The following is a 26,331-nucleotide window of genomic DNA, read 5'->3' as shown; positions in this document are numbered from 1 at the left end:
CTGACTTAGGCATCGGAGGGGTTTTCGGTGCACACCCGCCGGCTAGCTCACTTTTGTGTTTTCAGGGAGTAAAGCGACGACGTTTGGAAGAACGCGGACTTGATCAACAGGATTATACGATAAGGTTTATTTCTTTCCCGTACAACAACAAAGGTCATAAGAATTTCCTTTTATTTTGGGTTCGTTTAGGAAGTGGGTCGATTTTTTGACTTTTTTGTTTTTTGGTTATTTTAGTCTGGAGCTAAAAAATCTCGTTTGGAAATGATTTTTTGACTTTTTATGAGAAAAAGAATGTAATTATTATGTGTTAGATATGATATTTCTATTTTATTTTTTGTGATTAAAATAGCCCCAACCCAACCCAGAGGCTTTATAATTTTTGGTTGATAAAAGCTAAGGGTAAGTTTGGCAACATCAAATAATAGTCAAAGAATTATACTAAAAAAGTTAAAGATTTTATTTTTTTATCTACTTTTTGTACCTTTTTGATAAAAAAATCAAAATCATTCAAAACATACTAATATTTTTTTACCTCATATTTTATGAGTTAAAAAGATTACTAAAATAACTAATTCGTAGACCAACCTTAGTGGGTTGAATCAGCTTGTAATGCAAGCGTTGCTGGGCTTGGGCTGAGCTAGGCATGAGCTGAGCTCAAGCCCAACCCGAACTTCAATTCGGGCATACTTTTCCAAAACGATGGCAGCGCAGTGCGTCCCTCTACTAGTGTTCGCTCTTCTTTGAGTTTTCACATAAAACGTAGAAAATCAAATCTCATCCATGGGCGATTGGTCTCAACTCCCAAGAGAACTCCTTGACCTAATCGCCAAACACCTCCAATCCGAAATCGATCTGATCCGATTCCGATCCATCTGCTCCTCGTGGCGATCCTCCGTTTCCTCCATTCATGACCCCACTCCTTCCCGTTTCCCAATCCTCCCAAACGAAGGCATCTCCGACACTTCCTGGGGTTTCTATCTCTCCAAACGCACCATCTTCCGCCTCGGTTTACCCCAACCCCATCGCCAAACACCCCCCAACGATGATGATGATGGCGGCTGGCTCATCAAGATCGAGCAAGACCTCCCTCTCCGTACCCACCTCTTGAATCCTCTCTCCCGATCCGAATTCAAGCCCTTGCCGGACACTTTCCCTCGTAATCTCGATTTGTTGAGGTATCGGGTTTGCGAATTGGGTCACGAGTACATTCTTCAGTACATTAATTATCGACCCTTTGCCAATTCCATCTCTGATGCTGGGAATTTGTATATGGAAAAGGTTGCGTTTTGTTCGATGGGTTGTTTGGGTTCTGGGTTTGAAAGTGCTGTGCTTTTGACCATTCATGTTTCTGGGAAATTAGCAATGTTCAAGTTCGGCGATCGGAGATGGACTATTATTGATGATTTTCCTTCTCCGTATGATGATGTCATTGTCTTTGATGGCAAGTTCTATGCTGTTGATAATACTGGTAGGACTGTTGCTGTCAATGTTAATAGTAGTTCATCTTCAGACTCGACCCCAATTGTGGATTTGATCGCACATTCTGTTTTTGGTGGTGATAAGAAAATTTTGGTGAAATCTGGTGCTGAATTGTTATTGGTCGATACGTATTTGAGCGTTGGGCCTGAGGATGATCTGGCTTTCGATGAGGGTTTTGAGTTTTACGAGGAATTCGATTGTTACACGAATGAGAGAACTGTTCGGTTTAAGGTTTTTAGGTTGGATCGGAGTGAGCAGAAATGGGTTGAACTGGAAAATTTGGGGGATCGAATGTTGTTTTTGGGAGACAATTGCACGTTTTCAGCCTCCGCTTCTGAGTTTTCTGGGTGCAAAGGAAATTGCATATTTTTTACAGATAATTACTTCTACTTGGGCAGGGAAGAAGATGATGTTCCGAAGGGTCGCGGTGTCGGTGTTTTTGATTTGGAGACTGGTAATATTGTGTCTTTGGCTAATTGTCCAGGTTACTCCAAGTTGTTTTGGCCACCACCTAGTTGGGTTTCTTCAACAATGTTGGAAGTAAGTGCCATTCTCTGCATTACTGATTTCATTGTTAATGCCAGTTTGTGTTGTTCTAATTGTTTTCTACATTTTAACAATTGTTTTTGAGCTTATGTTAGATCGTTTCTGTTTACAATTGGGTTTGTTATGGTGTGCTTTAGCTGTGTTTACATTGAACTACTAGTTGTTTGCTAGCAATGCAAAGTTCAGATTTTTTTCCCCCTCCATATCATGTTTTTGATTGATTACCATTGTCAGCTTTAGTTCTTTATGTCTGATAAAGGCTACATCTTCTTAGCTACATCGAACCCCCTCTTAACCATTTAAGCTTGCCTGTTGCTCATTTCGTGTCACCAACATTCTAGTCATTTTAGCTCACCTCTCTTGGCTTGCTAGATTTGGTGGCCTTGTGTGCACTAGCCAACTATTAATTTTTTCTTTGTGCAATATTAACTTCCCCTTGTCTCTCTACCAGTCTGGACTCTCTCTTTCAGAAATTTCCCAAAAGCCTCTTTTATTTTGGAGAGGATGATTCTGCAAACTTTGGATCATGGGACTTTTTTTTGGCTAGTAGTTTAGAAGCTGACTCTGTCAGTTCAGGGAAGGTGTTGACAGAAGTCGGTTTAAGTTAGAGGAGGTTTGCAACGAATTAATGTTGATGATATGGTTATTGGTCATATTTGTCTGTAATTAGGGTAGGGGAAGAATACAAGGTTGTAGGTGGTGGAAAGGAGGAAGAGTGGATTGACTGGATAAAACATAATATGAGTGGTATGTGTGATTTTCTGGGAGTAACTTCTGGGGGTTTTGAGTCAAAGGGTATGTAACTTAGGGGGGATATTTATAAAAGATCGAGTTAGGAAGCCTGTGTAGTGAGGAGCAAAAAGGGAAGGAGAATTCCATGCATAGGAAGGAGATAAGACTTAAAAGTCTTCAATGTTCTATCAATTATGATTGTCGGAAAGAGAGTGACGATTTAGCTATTGTTAGCCATTGAGTATTTTTTGGGGGGTTTATGGGCAGTGCCCAATTGGTGCCGTTTCTAATTTAATTCTACTTGTTCAAATAAATAAATAAAAATAAAAGGGAGAAGAAGACGAAGGAGAAAAGAAAAGAAAAATATTATGAAGAAGAGGGATTGAGCCTCCAAAAAACGTTCCTTATTTACAGCACTTATTGATTAGGGGGAATGAGGAGAATTGGATGAGAGCAAAAGAAGGGGAAAGTAGGTAGAAGCTATAAACTTGCTGACTTGGTCTTGGCAAGGAGCTTCAAAGCATTGAGGCTTGGAGCACCCTAAAAACTTTGAGCCTCCTGAATTGGAGCACTCCAAAAACTGTTGAGCTGATTGGAGAACTCCAAATATTCACCATCTTGTTTAGTTGAGCTTGGACAACCAGAAAGGTTTATAAAAAGGGATTAGGTTGCTGGTAGTTGTTTGTTTGAATAGCCCACTAAAAAGTAAAAACTTCTTTATTGTTGGAGTATCTACATGAAAAAGTGGCTCTCTATCTAGAAAGTGTTGTAATAGATATTGTCCCCTGTGATTACATTGATGCTATTTACCTTGGTAATTCCAACTTTAGGTTTCTATTTCTCATTTTGGGGGCTGGACTGCATTTCAACTTTTTTGGTTTATTTGACTGCTTTGTTGTCCTTAAAGAATACTAGAAATGTTGGCAAACACCACGTGTGCGCGAGTGAAAAAATTAGATTGGCAATTACTGAATTAAAATAGTTAAAGAGGGTTAGAAACTGCTCCAAACAGTTACACCTATGATAATCTAGCATCAATGCAATTACGAACACAGGTGTAACTGCTTGAAGATACATAACCACATTTTAACAAGAATATCAATAGGTCTCACAGGTGTTCTATAGGAATGAAACAAATTAGTGTCCATTTTGCTTTTGAAGCAGGCTACTAAATCTATTAACATCTTGGCACTGTTTTATTGTTTTGTGTACTGAGACATGCTATGTTATGTACTTGCAGTGGGTATAATGGTTTGTCCAACTTGATATGTAAACGCTTTTGATAACCTCTCCTTTAAAATTTGTGTGGTTATGTGTCTTTTCATTACCCTATATTAAGACATAATTTAGGTACTTTTCTTAATCTTGGATAGCTAAACTAATTTTTTTCCTGATTGATTTTGTACATTTATGCAGGTTGGGTTGAATCAGCTTGGCATCTAAACTTCTTCAGATCACATTTTAGTAAGGGGATATGAGATAATGCACTGGAGGGATGGCAAGCGTATGATATTTATGTACATATGCTTTTCCTAGGTGTTGGTTTTATGTCGTTATCTTGTACACTTTACTACTGTCCTCCAGGTTAATCACTCTAGATGTGATTTTTTACCTAAATTGCTGATGTGCCGTGTGAGGTGCTGATCTTTTAATAAGTTGTGGTACCTGAAATCCATTATCTATCTGCAATTTGAATTCCAGAGCTTTTTAAATGGGGGTGGGGGGGCATCTCATGGCTTGGTCCATGAGATGTTTAAGACAAATGAATTCACAACCTTTCATTACTTCTAGACAGAATTTGTGTTTGTATTAAAATTATCTACACTTTTTCCTTTTCTGTGTTTTGAGAAGTCTCCAGCCACTTCTGACTCTGAAAACCTAGTTTTCCTGCTTTTCTTGCATAATTTGCTGGATCAGTGGGGACAATTGTTTATCATGTTTCATCGCACAAGCTTCATACACTTGCATTTGTCATTGTGGTCTTCTGTCTGTTGCAATCGGGTGATCTTTTTTTATCTTTCTTTCGTTCTTTCTTCATTATGGTTTCTTACTTACCACTTTTATCAGCTTGGTTAGGAGCATGAGGAGCAGCATTAGGCAGTGGTGCCTGTTCCGGTGACGGTTTTGCTGGCGCAATAGTGTTCAACTTACTTTCATGCTCTTATATTTTCCCAACTACAAATGCAAATATCAAATTTTGGCTCTGCTGGAAAGTAAGATTTGCTTTATTATTGGGCTCAAATCATGTGTTTGTCAGATTGGGTAGGGTGAGATTAGGACTACGGTGGGAATGAGTGATTGGGATTACTAATGTGATGATATTAGGTTAGAGATGTACGATAAAAGTGTATTTATTTGTGTACTAGTGTGATGGTATTAGTTGGTTGGAATTAAATCTATAACATTATATAAAAGTTTTTTATAACAGACAAAGTAACTTTCTTATCACATGCAAAGAAGTAACTTTCTTAGTTTTATAAAGTAGGGCAAAATTATCTTTTTAAACCATTAATCTCATAAAATTGGATTAGCAATCTCAACCCCCAAGGGGGTGTTTGTTTTGGAAGGATTGGGCATGGGATTAGATTATTAGTCCGTTGTTTGTTTCAAAAGTTTTATTTCGGACTAATAGCCTCTCCGGACTATTAGTCTCATATTTGTGGAACTATGTTATCTCATGGGGGTGAGATAGAAATCATGGGATAACTTATTCTATGGAATTAGCTAATCAAATAGCATTTATGCCCTCTGGTATTTAATTATGTATTATATTTAGTAAAATTTAATAAAATTTAAATGTTTCAATTTAAAAATAAAATAAAATAATTTAATTTAATTTTTATTTTTTTATTTATTTAATTTTTTAAAATAATTTTGTATAGATATTTTATTGATTATTTTGAAATTTTGTTTATATTTTATTTAATTTCATTATTTAAATTTTAATAGATGTTTTATTTTATTTCATTATTTAATTATTATTATTTAAAATGAATTTATTAAAAATTTTAATTAAAAAATGACACATATTTTTATTGATATTTAATTTATTTAATTTTTTTAAAATAAATTTATTTAATTGTGCAAAAAATAAAATAAAATAAATTTTTATTTAATCTAAGCTAAAAATAATTAAATATTAAAGCTATGTTTAATATTGTTATTACTTAGTAAATAATTGAAAATAATAAAATAGTCATTTGAGTTCAATTCAGACATCTAATCCCATAACTAAATAAACAAACATTGGATTCATTAAAAATAGTTCAATCTAGACATCTAATCCTATGACTAAACAAATATATGATACCAATTCAGTTCAATCAAATAGTCTGGAGACAATATATTTCTGGACTAATAGTCTAATGGATTACAATTTTCCTTTATTCAGTCCGTCTAAACAAACACACCCTAAAGAAATAGTAATCTCATCATCAGAGGGATTATTAGTCCCATGAAATTGCTATATTCTAACCCAAACAAACATGATCTAAGTAGGGCTCATGAATCCAGAAGAGAAGATTTCATTTCGATCTTGTGCTGTGCGTTTAGTGTTGCATGTTTCTCTCTCACCGGAGTATTTTGGTATTCAACAATGATTCATCCCATTAAAAACATCACCACTAATAGCACTAATGCATTAAAAAAATAAAAAAAATAAAAAAATTACAACTCCAAGACCAAAACATCACATCATTCATGACGGAACTCACTGCCACCTAATTAGTGGGAACACTAATTAGTGCTCCCAAGCATTTTTCTTTTGGTATTTTCATACCGTAAATATTGCATGCTTCTTCTCACAGCAGCAGGCCCGGCCTGAATTTTCAGACGCCTAAAGCGAAACTAAAAAAAAAAAACCTATATTCATATGTAAAAAAATGAATAAATAAATAAATAAAAAACACTCTGTTTGGTATCATTACCGGCTATTGATACTAAAATAGATATCAAAATGTATTCATTTTAGAGAAAAAAAGAATTTACCATAAAGTATAGTTCAAATCAACAAAACAAATTAATTAATCAACAAATTTAATTAATAAAATGTTTTAGCAGTGTGAAGCAAACAAATTTACTTGTTTTTTGCTACCAAAATATTTATCATGTACTCCTAATTGAAATTGAATTAATTATTCTACTTTCAATTTTTTTCTCTTTTCATTTTCAGAACTATACTTACTAGAAAACATGACTATAATCACAATTCAATTTACAAATCACAATCCCGTGATCATTTCATATCTAATAGTAAAGAAAATATAAAAAATAATTTAATGAAACAGAACTAGAGCAAAAAAATTAGGATAAAATTATTTATTCTACTAAAATTTGATAAATAAAGAAGGTTAAAAAAGTAGGGCAAATTTATTATTCCACTAAAATCTGATAAAGAAAGAAGATAGAAAAAAACCAGGACAAATTTATTCATTCTATTAAAATCTGATAGTGAGAGAGAGAGAGAGAGATAGAGCACTTACCGTGAGAGAGTGAGTGAGTCGTCGCCGTTGATAATTTCCAATCAATTTCCACCATTGCTCAGTGCTTTGCTTATGCTTTGGTATGCTTCTTTTCCTTCGTCACTTTGTGAGAGAGAGAGAGATATTGAGAGCTTGTATATATAATTCTTCTCCCTAGACCATCAACACTTTCTATAGATATTTTAATTTTAATTGAACCAAATCACACTAATAAATAATTATGGTCTAACAAAATATTTTTGAACCCTTTGAATTGATCCTAAAATAATAAAAATAATTTAGGTCAATTTAAATTTATAATATATTATAATACTTTACTAAATTTTGGACGCCTATTTTGAACCAAATTTTTTAGGCATAGAGAGCATAGGCCTAAGTGGCCATAGCCAGGGCCAGTACTGCACAGCAATATTTTGGATACTCTAATACTTCTTCTCTGACGGAAAAATTGGTTAGCTAACGAATATCTTGTAGAAATTTTTCTACGCGGATACGGTATGTCATGTAATACATTTTATTATTATTATTAATTTAATAGGATGATCTATTATATTTATATTAAGTATTTAAAAAATAATAGTAAACATATACATTTGTAATTAATAAAAGATAATGTCACGTGATACCCTATTAACATAAAAAAAAATTAATATCACAAGTCAAGTTTTGAAGTAATATTAGAAGTTTCAAACATTTTATTAAATATTTCACGTAGATATAAAATTCATATAAAACTCACATAGTGTAAATCTTACATTCATATAAAATATTTAATAAAATATTTGAGACTCTTTAACATTTTTTCAAGTTTCGTGGCAATCCCCAGTCTACTTAGTAGCCTCGGATTGCAACAGGTAACTTTAAAGACCGTTCTGCCAAACTCGCATTCATTTAAAATTGGGTAAATTATCTTATGAGATTTGGAAAAAAACTACCTCGAAAAAAATAGAAGTAACGTTATAATTTCATCGTAATTATGCTGATATCCCTTCTAATAAAATTAAATTGACCAAAATTATCACAAAAAGTGAAAAGAGGGGTTAACCGTTGACTGAAGGTAAAAGTTAATCATTTCTCTTTCGTTATAAAAATTGTATTCACTTATTTATATGGGCTATTTACGATGATTGTTGGCTCATAGCAAATCTCTTGAAAGACAAAACAAGTCGGTCAAAATTCTATTGAAAAATGCTAGAAATTTCTTGTCCATCTAAAAACTAGCAACATAAATTCCTTATAGTGGAACCTACAAATTCACCCAGTCTGAGGAATGGAATAATCATCAATTCCCCATATAATAACAATAATATATATATTCCTAATCCATCTAGCACCAGGAAAAACCCATGGTGAACTCTCTAAACCAGATGTTATGTCTCTACCTAAGCCAACTATACAAGATTAAAACCATCAATCTTTTTCAACTCTACCAACGTAAGTGACCTTAACCAGGTGTCAGACTGCCTACATAGCATCAAGGAATCAATCACGTTCAGGAGCATCCCCGGAAACTCTTCTGGAACTAAGGTTCCCAGCATATGACCACACTTTCTCCAAGTCAGCAGGCATCGGTTTTTCTATCTTCCGGCATGGTGCCCCAATCAGAGTACTCTTATTTGAAGGTTGAGGTGCCCTACCTGGGCTTTGAACTAGGGGAGGGGAAGAACAAAATGTTGGGGTTGCGAATGGTGAGGCATAAGGGGTGTGCTGAATCGAGAAAGGGCTAGGCGACATCCGTTTTTGGATGGGAAGACCCCCCAATGTTCTCCTGCTGTAAAAGGACATTGATTCTGCAGCAGCAGATCGCTTAGTGGTGTCGTCTACATAAAGAACATCATCAATCCTTGCCATTATATTGAAGGCCAAGCTCTCCATAACTCTCGAGTAGCTTTCTAGAATTGACTGCCCAACATCCTGCAACAAAAAATGGCAATAAGAATGGTCCTGAATTGGAACCATACGAAAACCAACCAAACAACCAATGATCAATTAACCAATCATTACTACATTCAAACAGAAATAGAAAATTTTCAACATCGTGCTTCTTCAAAGGATAGATTGTCAAAAATCTTCATCATACGTCGGTTTCTTTAACTAAACTTAAACTCTGTTAAATTTCCTCTGCCCCTGTTTGCAAAATCTTCAACAATCATAAAAATCAAACTAGCTACGAACAACTGGTAAATATGCAACGAAGCTTTGTATGATTCACATATGCATCAAATTCTATTCCGACTAATTAAGAAAATAATTGTTCCAGTTCACTTGATGCTAAAGGGATGTGTTTAAACAAAATACCTTGTTGTATTGAATTTTGCTCATATCCAAAGCAGTCTGTGGAAGGCCAGGGAAACGGATTCTTAGGCTACGTAAAAGGGACTCTGCTCGTTCAGCCAGAAACTGATTTTTGCCACCATCAGCAGCAAGCCCCTTGGCCTTGCCTCCCCATGATGAACGCTTAGCTTTCAGGTACTTTGAATGTTTCCTCTGGCCTTTCTGCTTCCACACATGTACAGATGCCTCAATCCTGTTTGCCACTTCTAACGTGTGATGTTCTGATGACAGGTCTAGGCAATCCAGAAGACAATCTGGTGCAAACTGCTCAGCAGTTATAAAGCGATAGATGATATCACCTAGACAATCTTTTCCACTCTGCAATGGAAATTGAACAAATTGCAAGACAAAAAAAAAAACAAGTCAAAAATAAATAAATCATACAAGGGACATCTATTAATTCATAACTATGTTGAACAATTTTTCAGAGTAATATGGAGAATCTGCTGAGAAGAATATTGAATTTATAATAATAACTTTTTACAACAGCAACTAAACAAATGTTGAACAATTGTTAGGTTACTATATGCCAATTTTGTTAGGTTTATCTCATATTGAATTTAGAAAATGAGCTACTTATATGAACATTGAAATTTAGATATTTCAAGTAATCAATGCACACAAATACATATGTAATACAAGCTTATAAATTACTACAAGACCCAGACCTGCACTTCTTGACATTGACGCAAACACTACAACCTGCCATTCACAAAAGTTTAGAATTGTGTCTAACCAATCACATTTATAGTAAGATTTTAGTTTTTCCTTGCCTATGTACGGTTTTTATAGTGTTACCGAATCTATACATTCAATATTCAATTATTCACGGCTCAAAAAAAGAAGTTTCCATTCTCAGTTCATTCATACCTCGATTCAATAACTGTATACGTCTATCATAATTTTATGTCCTTGTTATTTTAAGATATAACTTTACATCACTAATAATAATATATTTCATTAATGAATAAGTAACTTTATGAACTGCAAACCAGGTTAAACCCCAGTACCAAGGCGGAACAAAGAACAACTAAGACTAAGCAGCCATGGTTTCCATTCTCAACTCAGACTCAGAAATAAAATTTCATTGCCTATGCCTTTAATTTAATCGTAAAGTACTTAATCAGAAATTTTTAAGCTCAGAATTGGCAACAATTTTAGCTCAAGTACTAGATGCATTAACTAACACAGAATTATTCAAGTCCGAGAAAAATTAGATCCTACAACCCCAAGGCAAGTAAACTTGAGAAATGTGGGGAGGCAAAAGCAGAGCCCAAACATTTTTCCAAGACGGGAAATTTTGTTGACTAAATGAATTGCTTCTGAAATTGACAGGTTACAAACATCACACACTCACAGTGACATTTGTATCAATGCCGCTTCTTCAAGGAGTCACATGACAGAATTTCTTAATTTCAACTTAATCTAATGAAAAGAATTATTCAAACTAGTAGTACGCTAGAGACTGAAGTAATGATCACCACCCACATTGTAATCAGAAGTCTCACCAAAGTTAATATGGAGACCCAATATAGAGCAAGTAAACATGTATACATGCATATTAGCTACTGTTAGTTTTTTGAATTTAACAGACACAAAATTGAAACCGATACCTTGGGCAAAGTATCCAAATAGGCAATTGGAATCTCCATCTCAGCAAGCACACCGCTATTGATAGCCAGTGCTGCTTTCAATATCTGGTTAGTGCAGTCCCTGCTCTGCTGCAGCCTCTTCCTTCCATCCGCCGACAACCCCTTGAGAGGAACTTTCGGGCAGGGAAGCCACCACTTCTCTTCCTGCCTAATCGCAGGCCTCCCAACAGATGGAAACACATCACAATCATTTGCATCACCAACAATTATGCCGCGGTCAACATAGCAAAATTCAGTCTCTAGAAACCCATCAAGGATTCCAATTAACATAGCATCAAGCTTCTTGAGAGCAGGAAGATTAATGTACAAATCAGACCTAGGTCGCGGGACCATGACTTCGTATGCGCCACCACCAGGGAATTGCTGTATCGAAGGTACGAGATCCACAATCGAATCGCTCACGCATAAAAGCCATTCCATCTCTCTGCACCACAATGCCTTTTTCTGAGGTGCCAATGGCTCTAGCCTCCATAACTCCCCAAACACAGTGGCTAAAATTGCAAACAAATACAGAATTCAGTGAACAAACACACAAAGACTAAAAGAGACCACAAACACACAAAGACTAAAAATGAAATTACCAGAGAGGTTTGTGATGGCATTTGAGATTGCTAGGGCAGTACAGACTCCTTTACCCCCTCCAGACATGTCTTCCCCAAGTAAAAGCTTAGCAAATCTTTCCTTCATCATGTCAAACTCTACAAATTCATGATTATAAATTAGTAAAAAATCTCACAAAAATCTAACAGATTAATGTCAAAGCTGTGCATAGTAAGATCTAATCATCACTGAGACTTTGATTCCCTAAATTAAATTTAGCACCAGATTCAAAATATAAATACTAGAAAAAATTGGATAAAAAAAAAAAATCGCTAACCAGACAAATCGGCCTCGCCTTTCTCAGGCTTCTGGTACCAAGCCACCACACCTTTGCCGGCAACCACCGGAAAGCAGGAATTCCCGGTCAGCGAGCAGCGAGCGAGTGGCGACGAGGCCATCGAACTCGACGGGGCTTCGGCATCGAATCGGCGACACGAAAAACTGCTCGAACTCTCAGACTCGCTGACATCAGCGCTCAAGCTGTAGCTTCCATGGAGCTCACTCTGCTCATCGGAGGCTTCTTCGGATGAAAAACTCCCCATAGAAATGGAAAATGAATCGATGGGATGTGATTTGTGTGAAGAAGGTGGAATAGAGTCAAATAGAGAGATCTAAAACGAACATTTCGTCAATGTATGTATGTATGTACATGTATGATTGTAAGATATGGTTCGCGTGGTCCGGAAAATTGCAGATATGATATGGTAGTGGTGGGTAGTGGGGGAGTGAAAAAGCAAAAGCAGCAGATAAAGCAATTCAGGTTTTTGCTCACCATAACAACAACCTACTCTCTTCTCAGTTTCCAGGGCCCCCACCCTCTCTCCCTCTCTTTCTCTCTAAAACTCTCTCTCTCTATATATTTATACTCTCTCTCTCTCTCTGACTGCACCTTTCTCTATCTATATATATGACAGTGTTTATGAAGTGGAGTGGAGCTGGGAAAGCAAAAGTTGACGGCGTTTGGATGTTTTCTCTTTCCGTAACGACAGACAGAGCTTTGAGAAAAAATTATGGGCAAATTACATATACCTCCCTCGAGGTTTGACTAAATTACAAATACTCTCTGAAGTTTCAGAAATTACATCCCATCCCTGAGGTTTGTATTTTCATAACAATTTGTCTCATGAGATTTATATTTCATAACAAATTACTCCCTAATTTGTTATGCAAATATAGCATTCAAGGGAAAATTTGTAATTTCTCAAACCTCAATGGGATATTTATAATTTAACCAAAACCTGAAGGGGTGTATGTAATTTGCCCTTTTGATTGGTGTATGGTTATATTTTTCATCGATGATAGAGGTGTGTGGAAAGTAGATTTTTTTTTATAAGTTTTTTTTAGTTATACGATATTATTAGTGAAAAAAAAATTTGTATTTAAAATGATAATTAAAATTTTTCGTGATTAGATGTGATGTTTGTAAAAAATAAAATAATTATGAAATTTAATATGATATTTTATTTTGATTGATTTTTTTTAATTTTGTAACTAATTTATGTTTTAGTCCAAAAAAAACAAAAATCAAACTTCTCAAACAGCGCTAATTTATCATCTCTTTATGAGTTTTGGGTTATTTTGGGAAGATGGTAAAAAGTAATTTTTTGGCTTTTAACCAATCTTTTGGCTTTTTTAGACAAATGATTTGGGAAGTTGATAAAAAGTGATTTTTGACTTTTTTGATTAATATTTATTTATGATATCAAATCATAATAAAATGACCAAACTACCCCTATTTATTTAAAATATTTACAACTTTACTTATGTAACACATTTTGACTCATGAAGGGTAAAATTATATTTTCACCATTGGCTAAAAACTAACTTTCCAAATGAAAAAAAAGCTAAAAAAACTAACTTTTAACTTTAAAATATTTACAACTTTACTTATGTAACACATTTTGACTCATGAAGGGTAAAATTATATTTTCACCGTTGACTAAAAACTAACTTTCCAAATGAAAAAAAAAGCTAAAAAAACTAACTTTTAACTTTTACTACTTATAAAAAAAAGTGACTAAAAACTATGTTGCTAAAATAAGCCTTTGCCTTTCTATCACTCACGTTAAAGCACAATGTAGCGATATCCAAAATCAATCCATAACTTCCCAGATGGGCCAACGGATGCGATCCTTTTCTTATTCCAATCTACACGCTGTGAGTTTTGCCACGTAAGCAGGACTTGGTGAGGTGGAGAAGCTCGGAGTAGAGTAGGTGAGAGGACCGTTCACGGAGTGCAGTGGGGCCTACTTTGTGGATGGCCGTCGATTTGGCTGGAGTCTGGCGGGAATTGCGTGTGAAAGAGACGAAACGGCGGGTTTTTTTTTTTTTTTTTTTATAAATTGTAAATACATCTCTAAAATTTACTTAAAATAAAAATTATCTCTTATATTTTAAAAAATTACAAATATTCTTTTTTATTTAACAGAATTAATTAAAAAAATAAAATTCATAATTATTCTCTTATACAATAATAAAATTATTTAAATTATTAATTAAAATATATTATTAAAAACTATTAATTAACTTTATGATTTATTAATAAAATGGACAATTTGTTATAAAAATAGAAATCTCAGAGGGTAGAATGTAATTTTCAAAATTATAGGAGGCGATTTTTAATCAAACTTTAAGGATGTATTTGTAATTTTTTTTTTTTTTTTTTTTTGAGAGAGAAAGAGAGGAGCGCTATCAAGTAGGCAATCCTATAGTTTCCAAAAAATTAAAATTTTTTAGCTTAGTATTTTTTATTTTTACTGAATTTTTTTAATATTCTAAGTAATTATTAAAATTTTTAGACACACCTAATATAAATATACTTCAAAAAGTATAATATTTGTGAAAAATCTTTAAAAAATTCACTAAATATCAAAATGAAAAAAATAAAAAAAAATACTAGAGTTCAGTATATTTTTGTATTCTTATGTATTTATTGATTTTTTAAAAAAATTACAAATATTTTACTTTTTAAATACATCTAAATAAGGTGCATATAAAAAAGTAAAAAAATTACTTAAAATTTAAAAAATATTCACTAAAAAAATACAACAAACAAAAAATTCAATTTTTAAAATATTGAAACCAAACACACTAAATGGAATGCGTTCTCTTGTTGTTTAATATTGAAATTTTTATTTTAAAAAAATTGAAATAGTAAAAATGTTTTAAAAAATTGAAATCAATGAAAATGAACAGTAGGTTAAAATTCGTGAGCAATATCTTGCAATTTTTTTTCTCATGCTCCAAAGACTCTTATTAGCAAGATCCAAAAATAAATATTTTTAGAATCTGTTTTCTTATGTTTTTTATTACAAAAATATACTTTGTAAAAACCATAGAAGCTTTGTCCAAAGTATTCTATTTTAGCGAGATCAAGAAATATCTTATTAGTAAGATGAAAAAAAAAATTATAATTTTAGAATATTTTTAAATTTTAAAAATGTTTTTTAATTGATTTCTTAAAAAAAATTAAATAATGTTATTTATATCCTAATATTAATTAGTATTTTATATCCTAATATTTTCAAAATACTTATTAGTATTTGCTATATGTTAAATTATTGTTTTCTTTTCTTTTCTTTTTTTTGGTACATCGGAAACGAATTATTGTTTTCACCATCCTATGATCAATAACATATGTATCATGTGTTGTAGAGAAATTTAAATTTGTTCATAAACTTTCAAAATGTTTAAATAAAACACAACATTTAATTAGTTTAAAACTCTAAACTTCTTATTAAAAAAATTGTATTAACTCCACAAATTTATTATTTTAAATTAAGGAGTTTTTAACTTAAAATTTTTGATATTAAGATTTTATAAGATAAAAAATATGTAATATTTTCATAATAATTGAAATCTCTCAATATTTTTACAGAAAAAATTCTCTTTAAAAAGAAATTTCAATTCTTTAAAAAAAAATTTATAGAGAAATTTCAATTTCATTGAGAAATTTCAACTCTTTACAAGTTTTTTAAACCTCTCAAACTATCCAGAGTTAGAGGAGATATTTCACTATTTTTTCTTAAATTAATAAAAATTTATATATTATTTATATATTCGATAATGTGCCAATAAAATTTTGATAATGTGAGAATGAAATCAAACTCATTTGTAGGCTAAGGTGGGATTTGCTACGTCAGGGAATCAACTTGAATCAGATGGCTCTGAGTTGAATAATCTTTTTCTGACGAATTTTGACCGCTGGGGTCAATTACCCCACAATAATTGGATCTGGGCCGTTAATCCACGAGCTTACCTATGGGGCACATATCCATATGATTAATAGATGGTCGTAGAAGATACAAAAATGTGTACCATAGAAACTTTTATTCTGTGTGAGAAGCACCAGGGTTGGAACTTTAGAGACTCATACACGTGACGTGACGAGCCCTAGTAGGTCGGCTGGTCGGATTCCTTGTGGCGAGCCTATGATATCGTCTCAGTTGCCGTGTTGGACCGTTCCGTTTGATGTCGAACGACGATAGCGCTTTTGGGTGATAATTCTGTACTTCACAGTACTACCAAGCTTACTGTGGCAACTGATTTAGCGAATATGAACCGTTGATACGCCATTGAAATGCATCATCTTTTTATTTTATTTGAGTCACATCACTTATTATTTAGATCACATCACTTCTTTATCACATTACATAGTATATTTTCTTACAAATCAAAAAGTATACTTATTTAGATCATCCCAAATCACTTCTTGATTATGACATTTTTTATTTCATTAATTTGTGATGATATTACATATTTTGTAATTAATGTTACAAAAGTTTATAATAAAATAATATCAATTTTTGTTAAAGTGTATATAGCCTCCGCTTGGGAAGTTAGATTTGAGGTTTTTTTTTTTATTATTATTAAAATAGTCACAAAAAACAAAAAAAACAAAATAAGTTTTTTTGTCTAATAAAATAAAATATCATATTCAACTCGTAATCATTACATTTTTCTCTCATAAAAAATTCAAAAAAAAATAACTTTTTCCAAACCAAACTTTTTAACCCCAAGTTAAAATAGCTAAAAAAATCAAAAGTCAACCCACTTCCAAAACGAATCCATAGTTTGCACCCATGAGAGGGTGCACACCATATGGTTTCTTTTTTTGTTTTTTTTAAGATAAATTATAAATATATCTTCTAAGATTTGCTTAAAATACGAAAAATTACAAATATTCCTTCGCCAAAATTTTTTATTTAACAAAATTAATTAAAAAAATAAATTTTATAATTACTCTCTAATAAAATAATAAAATTACCTAAATTATTAATTGAAACATATTTCTAATATTATTAAAAACTATTAATTGATTTCATGATTTATTAATAAAAGGTAATTTGTTATGAAATTAAAAACCTTAAGGGGTAAAATGTAATTTTCAAAACTACAGTGATGATTCGTATTTTAATCAAATCTTAGGGATATATTTATAATTTATCTTTTTTTTTACTTGTATGTTAAATTGTTTGATTAAATAAAAATAACAAATAATTTTGTTTAATAATCAATTATCAGAAAATTAGAACATTAGTTTTTGAGAAAATAAGTGTACTGGGATAGAAAAAAAATTTAATTACAGATAAGTGATAAATATTATAAATATTAATAATTAAAATTATAAAAAATTTCATTTATTTGTAATTAATTTTCTCTGATTCTACTGTGCAATATTGTCCTGATATCTTTTATAAATTATAATAATGTTATATGTACCAATTAGTGTACTAATAGATTATGTGACATAAATTTAGAGGTTTTGGATATTCGTAATTTATATAATATATGGGGTCAATCATAATATTATAACACTTGTTAATACACTAATTGATGCATGTAATACCACCGTATCTTTTAAGCTCGAATCAATCATTATCAATTTTTAGCTCACTAGAAAAAAAAAAAAACACCAAACAAATTAAATTGCCATTGTCGATCTTTCTAAAGCACTCTTTATATCACTTAACGTTATTTAAATATTAAAAAAATCACTATTTTTTTTTTTAAACAAATTTTAAAGAAAATCAAATAAATTATAGCATAAAAGTACAACTAAAACTAGTGGATAATTTTTTTTAGCTTATAAGTTGAACAAAGATAAAGAGATTTCGTTCTTTTATCATTAGTGTTTAATAGTTTCAAACAAGTATTAAAACAAAAAGTTTTATAATTTTAAAAATAATTATTTTTTCTTTTTGTTTAATATATACAAAATTTTTAAAAAATATAATTTAAAATTGTAATCAAACACCATTAATTATGTTTGTAAACAAAATAAGTCAATTTAGCTTAAAATAATAATTTATTGGTTAAAAACAATTATGTCTATAAAAAGTTAATATTTAAAAAAATATTCGCATGTTTTTTATTTTTTTGACAAAAAATGAGTTTGTGCACGTAAGTGCTAAGGTAAGGTTAGAGTTTATGGAAAGAACATGACATCTGTTGTAATTTAACTATTAAAATTAACATGTTAAATGTTATTTATTTTTTAAAGTAAATAAATAAAATTAAAATTAGAGTGAAAAAAGATTGGTTAATATTTTTTTTAAAATACCAAGCTAGTACGTGCGACGTCGTAGATATAAGGGGAACGTGACGTTTAGTGGTGCATGGGGAAAATGACCATTGAGAGCACAACCATAATAGGGTAACGACGTAGCACGCGGATTAAGATAATGATTAATGATTATTAATAAATCCTAATCAATTAATTACTATGTGTGTGTTGGATTGGGACTCTTGGGAGTTGATGATACTGATTCCAATGCTATTAAAGAAGTAACAATCCCAAACAAAGATACTGTTTTGGGCTGGTTTGTCAACTTTAAAATAATTTAAAAAATTAAAAAATTATGTAAAAAATAAAAAAAAATATTACTATTTATAAATAAAAAATATGAAAAATATATTTTATATATCTATACTATATATTAAGTAAAATGAGATTTTTAACCTCAAGCCTTATGGGAGCTCTAATCTCCCAATCTAAATTTCTTGATTTTTTGATTTAAAAAAAAAAAATCTTAGTATTTATTAACTTCTCCTAACCCCCAAGTCTTACTCTCATAATAACACTTTAATGCATTAAAACCAAGCATAAAAAAAAATTCTTTGAAATCCAACACATATGAATTCCTTAAAAAGTCCCAACACATATGATTATTATCCCTCATAATAACACTTTAATGCATTAAGAACAAGCATAAAAAAAATTTCTTGAAAAGTCCAACACATATGACTATTATCAAAATATTAAACTAATATAATAAAAAAAAAGACATTTAATTTCTTGAAAAGTCTAACACATATGATTATTATCAAAATATTAAACTTTAATATAATATAAAAAAAAAAGACATTTAAAAAAAAGACATTTAATAATCGCAATTCACATAAATAAATAATTATAAACACAATCCGTACATAGCACGAGTGATATGCTAGTTTCTATAATACAAAAGTGCACTTAGATACTGTCAGCCGTACTAGTGAAACTTGTAGGCCATTATACACTTTTTGAGCCCAAAAAAAAAAAAATACATAGGTTAAGTCACAAAAGTTTTATGGTAATGTTAGGCCCTTGGGGGCCCATTAAGGGTTCCGTTTTGATAATCTGAACCGTCAATATGTAGAACTCGTCAAATAATATATGCTTGTAAAAAGTCACGTTGATCGGATATCATTACTTATATGGTCAAATTAGTTTTGTATAAACATAATGGATGGTGTGATAGTTAGCTGTTGAAAAAAACTAATCCAATCATATAGCTATCGATATCCGATCAACATAATTTTTTACAGACATATAATACTCGACGAGTTGTACATATTGAATCATTCAGATTATTAAAATGAGACCTATAATAGCCCCCACAGACCAACCATCATTGTCCAAACACTTTGCCCCAAAGGAGACAATTATTTTCTATGTAAAACTAAGCAAGGCAGCCGTACAAGCACTCCACTTTCTTCCACTATACACTTTATTTATATAATTTTTTATTACACATTTTTTTGTAAAAAAATAAAAAATTAATGCAAATATCTATTTTTTTTTCTTCAATTTTTTAGTTCAAAAAGACAAAAAATATACTTATTTAGATACCCAAACAACCCTTAGTTATGTCTCTGTGTTGATTCGCATGCTACCTTTTAATCCGTGGTGACCCGACCCACAATCCGGATGACGATCAAACTCCACGCATTAATTGAATCTCTAAACTTTCGTGGGACATGCCCGGCTTAATTTAATGGGCTGCATTAATGTTGCTCGTGACATGGGTTGATTGTATGGAATTATAATGAATAATTTTATATATATCAATTAGTATATTAAAGTAGTGTATTAATTGATGATGTGACATAATTTAAAAGTTTTTGAGATTTGTAATGTAATTAACGAGTGGGGTCAATAATAATATCATAACTAGTGTTAATACACTAGTTAGTATACTAATTAGTACATGTAGCACCACCAAATTATAATCGATAGTGTTGCTTGAGCCAATTAATGTACACACTGTACCAACTAGTGACCACATTTATTACACAAGTTACAAATATCTAAAACCATACAAATAATATCACATTATCTGTTAATACACCAATATATACATTGATTGGTACATACAATTTTATTCAATTACAATAGGCTTATATCCACACAATTTTTTTCTTTCAAAATCTTACGAATGAGGTGATTAGACAAAACATATATAAGCAGGATTTTGAAGGAATATTGGTGGGCAGTACAGAATGAAACATAATCCCCTAGCAAGGGATAGACTCACTCATTGAGAGTGTGGATTAACTTTTCAAATTTTGTTTGTCTCATCATTTGGAGGGTTTAGGGAAGGGAAATTGTGTGAATGAATTATTTTCGAAAAATATATTATGGTTTGAGGGCAAATTCATGTAGTACTTCATTTAGTTTTTTTATTAGTTAAAATAGTGTAGCTATTTTGTATTGATTTTTTAGAGACAAAAGGACAAGTGACACAAGAAGTTGGCATGGTGGTAAAAATTTGAGACTTGGGGATGTGATCTTTCCAATATCTAAAATTTGAAACTTCCTAATTGCAAATAACTTATTAGGGTCAATTTATATGGATTTTTATCTTGACTTTAAATGGGTGATTGGTCTCTCAAATTAAATTAACTTATTGGGCCAATATGAATGGTATAGAGTATTGCTTCAAATCCCTTAAAATTTGTAAGCATATAAAAGGAGATATTATCAGCCAATCCTACTTTATCAACTTATTACCCATTAAATCCTGGAGAATTTTCATATGCACCATTAAGTCCTTAAATACATTTAATGCTGTCATTAAATATCGCACAAAACTCTCTCTCTCTCTTACACACACATACACACACATCTTTCTACCATTTTTGAAACTTCACACCACCACCATACATCACCACCATCACCATCTACTGCCGCTCACCACTGCAATCACTCATACCATTGTTGCCAACTACACAACACCACTGTTGCCATCATCTACCAGCCATTGCTACCACTACCTTGTTGTCCGATCTCCCCTATCGCTCACCAACGATTTTTACCATTTTTGATCTCTATCGTCACCAATCTACATTTCACCATCGTCGATCTATACTATATAACCTTCGATTTACACGCCACCATTACCAATCCACTACTACCATTCACCAACTACCTCCATCGTCACCAATCTACATCGTCATTGTTTAGATCTGGCCATTTATAATGTCGATCCAATACTGTAGCCATCTTCACCGTCAAGATGAAGCCAGTGCATGGTCGCCGAATCTCTCTCTCTCTCTCTCTCTCTCTCTATACTATGTAATAGGTCTCCATGTCTCTATACTATACGATAGATCTCCATGAATTTGTTGGTAAAGATTTAGTTAAACCAAATCTATTGATTGTAAAATCTAGATAAATTTACAGTGATAAATTTATCATTCTTAATGTGTTTGTGAATGAATATGTAAGTGAAATTTTATGTATGTAAGTACGAGTGTGAGAGTGTATAAAAGAGTACTCTGATTAAATAGTTTAGTTATTTATCAGTAATAAATTTATCACTATTGATATTTATCTGTGATAAATTTAACACTGATATTTTTTTCTCTTCCTTTCTTCACTTTCTCTTGTGTGTAAATATGTAAATTTGTTCTTGTAAATGAATAAATGAACAAGCGTGTTTCAAAGTAAGAGAGAATTATTGATTAAAATGATCTAGTAAATACTGATAAGTTTATCACTACTAAACTTTTCTCCTTCTTCCTTATTTGTCTTATCATATCATATCTGAAGAGGTGGTGGGAGTAGTGATGTGGTAGAGATGAGAGTTGTTTTAGCTATTGTATGAGTACGAAATAATTCTTCTCGTATGATCCTGTTGATCAAGTTTGCGCTCCTCCAAACGTCATCGCTTTACTTCCTGAAAACACAAATATGAGATAGACGGCGGGTGTGTGCCGAAAACCCCTCTGATGCCTAAGTTAGCAAATAAACAATAGACAAAAGCTCTGTATATTTGAGAGTCAAAATTGTGATACCTGTACATAGGTCCTGCTACGAGCTTTTGATAGATTCTGCTTGGCACCATCCTAGTAGGATTCCAACTCTCCTTGTAAGAGTCTTCTTAGGTATCACAGACCCTACTCACTACCAACCAAGTGAGATAGTTTGCACAATCCTAGTATGACTGTACTTTCCTTAGCAGAGTCCTGTTAGGAGTCAGAAAGGTAATGCTCCCTCTACACCTTTCTCACTGCTTAATTAAGGGAGACAACTTCACCATGATAGAATACTAGTACGACCGAGCTGACTTACGCCACCCGACATACTCAGTTCGGCGCTTACATGGGCAATGCTTAGCTCGGTCCTCGCCCACCTATATCTCGATTGGGACTGCTCAGACCGAGCTAACTACGGTCACCTCTAACAGAACTAATAGCAGTAAGGCCCAATCACTTCGGCCCATAGCTCGGCCAATTACTAAACCCGGACTCAGCTCGGCCCTAGTTTACAAAATCTCCCTCTCAATTGCCCCTTAATTCCATCTGCAGCGCATGATTTGGGATTATTATTTTCCAGCTGAGCTAAAAGCATTCAAGCCAATCGAGCTCATTCTCTACCGAGCTACCGATTAGTCCGGTTCATAAACGTCTTCTCGATTGCTCCGTACGTTTGAACCGTTTTCTATTCCCTTGGATACGTGGCTGACTCCTATTGGTCAAGTACAGTTGTCACAGCCGTCTTTATACTTCGCGTATTTTGAACAGTCCCGCCCATTTTATGTGTTTTATACCAAAGACCCCATATTTCGAACTAAAACACTCCACTGTTCATCTCCTTTTCATTACCTCTTGAATTTTCATAGCATCTGCAAGACTCTCGTTCTAGCCTGCATTTCTCACTGCCCCAATCTTCATCTCTTCAATCTGAAGTGGTAAGTGGCTCAACCTTTTTCTTTTTCTGTTCATTTCGTGAGCACGTATAGTATAGCAATATATACACATGTTTTTTGAAACTCACTCTTGTAATTTTAACACAAATCTCCAAAAACCACATACCCAGCCTTTTAATCACACTTCATCTGGATATCACAATCAATCCGTTATAAAATCTTTTTGATCCAAAATAACACCACGATCGAACTAGGAACCTGTTTGTAGTGGGTGTGCACACAACCGATCTAGGAACCTTTACTCAATAACCGAACTAAAACTTGCACACCTTATGCTACAACCGGTCTAAGAACCTTCGTGCTTATTAGCCGATCTAAAGACTCTTGCTTCAACCAAACTAAAAACGGACTGCATCCCTCGTAGCCAAACTAGGGTTGTATTTATCTTGCCTTCTTACTTGGCCCGATCCAGCAATCTGGGCTTAACACTTTATTTTCCACTTTGCAGACTTGACTAGGTTTGGCCAGGCACACCTTCACACTAACGCTCAATCGAGACATTCAGCGTCGTCTCGACACCGAGCTAGACTACTGTGATAATTTATAAACTATTTAAGCCGAATAGGTAAATACCAGTTCTTAGTAAACTCACCAGGGGCCATTGCCGAATTCCGTAAAGACTATAATATTCCTGACGACGTCCATCTTTCATTAGCCGAACTTGATATCACACCCTGGGGCAAGCCGGGATTTGTTCCATTTACTGTAATATCCATCATTGAAGTCGGTCTCCAATTCCCCGTTCAACCACTAATATGCAAGTTCCTTAGGCAGACTAGATTATGCCCAACCCAACTAAGCACCAATTCTTACAGAATAATAAATGGCATCGCCGAGCTAAACCGTCGGCTTGGCCTCAACTTCGGATTGGCCGAGCTTTTCCACCAATATTCGCTCGATCAAAATGATGACGATTGGGTGTATTATTTAAGAATACGTAGAGGCCGAGAGAAAATAATAAAAGACAAATCGGATAAAGACTTGAATGACGATGATTTCTTATGGGTTTCTGGCAATTTTGAAGACCAGGCAGCCCAAATACTGGGCTATAATATTAACTAGAACAAAAGGACTGCTGGTATGAATACCTCGGCTAAGTTGTCTGTTTCCTCATTTCATTTATAACTTTTCGCCATGCTAACCGTTGCTTTTCTTTTATGCTGACCTGAACCATCTAAAATCATGGTACCAGTACGCCAATCAGGACGCCCTTCGCGCCGCACTTCGATACTATCACTGGGGCTGGACCGAGCTTCTGAACTTTGAGCCAACATACACATACAGCGGAATGAGGAAAACTAAGGTAACCGACTTCTTTCTCGAGCCACCACCAGAACCAGATCCAACTCTACCCCAAATCAATCTCATTTCCCTAACCGAAGAACAATAGATGGCCAAACGCCGAGCTATCCGAGAACTGATTACTGAAACAACACAAGCCAGCCAAGTTCAAAGCGAGGTACCACAAGCTGGTCAAACAAACGAGGCAGTGGTGGCCCTTCCCATAGCCCGAGCTTTGTCATCCCAGCCGAGCAAGCGTGCTCGCACATCCTCAACAGAGCCACAACACCTCGTTAATGAAGACAACACCGTACTCCCTCAAACCACGCCACTGAGCCCAGAACCTGTGCGTTCTGACCGGGCTAACTCTTCAGAGTGGGCTCCAAAAATAATATACAAGAACCGAGCCATAAAGAACACAGACTCAGTGGTGGCAGACAAAGACCATACGCTTGCTTTTAACCTGGCTAAGAGCGTGTGCTTGCCCTCTGACATGGAGCATCATAATCATTTGACCGAGCTCAAGGCCATCCATTCGGCGACGAAGTCAATAGTGCTAGTAAGTGCTCCTTTTAACTGTCTTTCATTTTACATCATCTGTTTGCTCGGTTTTTATTCATAATTGTTACCTCTCCTGTAGGCCATGTAGAAGAACCACATCGCTCATAAACGCGTGCTGGAGTTACACAAGACAGCGCGGCTGGCTGTAGCAGATGCCAACGCTAAAACGGCCAAGTTGAATGAAGCGAAGCAAAAAACGATCGAGCTAGAATCTGATATTGCCAGACTTACCGAGCTGGTCAATGTGGTAGAAGCGGACAAGCAAAAAGCTTTGGCCGCGCTAAAAGACCATTACTTGAGCGAGCTGGCCAAGCTTGAAAGGAAAAAAGATGCTGAGATCGCCGAGCTACAAAAGAGCGCGGACGATGTTGAGGATCGCAGCTATAAAGAAGGGGACACTACCTACATCTTGCAATATGAAGCTGCAAAGGACATATTCTTCAAATGCGGATGGAAGGTGGCTACAACAAAGCTCGGTTACGGTGAAGAAACTGAGGTCTTTCAGAACCCTCCTCCTCACTTCATTCCGAGTTATATGGCGAACTGCGCCAATGCTATACAACAAAAATTTCTCCAAGTAAGGGAGGAAGAGGAGGCATCCCCAGAGCCCAACAACGCCCCCACTGTAACCAATGATCACAGTCTCCAAACTGCCCAGTCAACTCGGGTGGAGCCACCGGTGCCCATTACGGTTGAAAATATGGTTGTGACCGACCTTCCTGCTGGAACCGAGCTACTAAGTGTGAAGCTCGGGTTGACCTGGATGCAGATCTGGATGATCTGTTTGCCTGATCTTGTATTTTCTTCTTTTAATGTCAACTTCTTGAAAGAATTTGTAGCTGGGCTGAAGCCCCACCTCTTGTAATGTAGTTCCACCCTTGAATGAAATCTACTACTTTTCCATTCTTTTTGCTCGGTTCATATCCTGCTTGTGTTTGTTGCTCAATTTTAATTGGCATGCCTTGATCTTTTTTGGCCGAGATAGCTAACTTGGTTTAGTAGTTTTTTAATCTGTTTGTTCGTCATACCAGCCTTCTCTAACCTAGATCCTTATCTCGGCTGTAGAGACGTAAATGTTGGTTATTTCTGCCAACCTCTTCAGCCCAGATCCTTATCTCGACCGAAGAGAGCTAAATGTTGGTTATTCTTGCCAACTTCTTCAACCTAGATCCTGATCTCGACTGAAGAGAG

At 33.8% G+C, this 26,331-nt stretch overlaps 2 protein-coding genes across 2 annotated transcripts; one reads left to right on the top strand and one right to left on the bottom strand.

Annotated features, from left to right (window-relative positions):
• The first annotated feature begins 679 nt into the window (after window positions 1–679).
• Window positions 680–4,601, top strand: LOC114280429 (F-box SKIP23-like protein (DUF295)). The gene is made up of 2 exons (XM_028222797.2): window positions 680–2,019; window positions 4,174–4,601. The coding sequence occupies exons 1-2, from the start codon at window positions 781–783 to the stop codon at window positions 4,198–4,200; spliced, it is 1,266 nt and encodes a 421-aa protein (XP_028078598.1). The 5' UTR covers window positions 680–780; the 3' UTR covers window positions 4,201–4,601.
• A 3,786-nt stretch (window positions 4,602–8,387) lies between these two features.
• LOC114280428 (rop guanine nucleotide exchange factor 1) lies at window positions 8,388–12,792 on the bottom strand. The gene is made up of 5 exons (XM_028222796.2): window positions 12,102–12,792; window positions 11,806–11,922; window positions 11,186–11,715; window positions 9,537–9,890; window positions 8,388–9,152 (listed from the first exon to the last, which is right to left on the bottom strand). Exons 1-5 carry the CDS (start codon window positions 12,364–12,366, stop codon window positions 8,721–8,723), a joined length of 1,698 nt encoding a protein of 565 aa, XP_028078597.2. The 5' UTR covers window positions 12,367–12,792; the 3' UTR covers window positions 8,388–8,720.
• Window positions 12,793–26,331: the final 13,539 nt, after the last annotated feature.

The sequence above is a fragment of the Camellia sinensis genome, chromosome 5 (assembly GCF_055761805.1).
Source record: "Camellia sinensis isolate YWXY chromosome 5, ASM5576180v1, whole genome shotgun sequence".
NCBI classification, from domain to species: Eukaryota; Viridiplantae; Streptophyta; class Magnoliopsida; order Ericales; family Theaceae; genus Camellia; species Camellia sinensis.
This window is presented reverse-complemented; position numbering and strand designations above follow the sequence as displayed.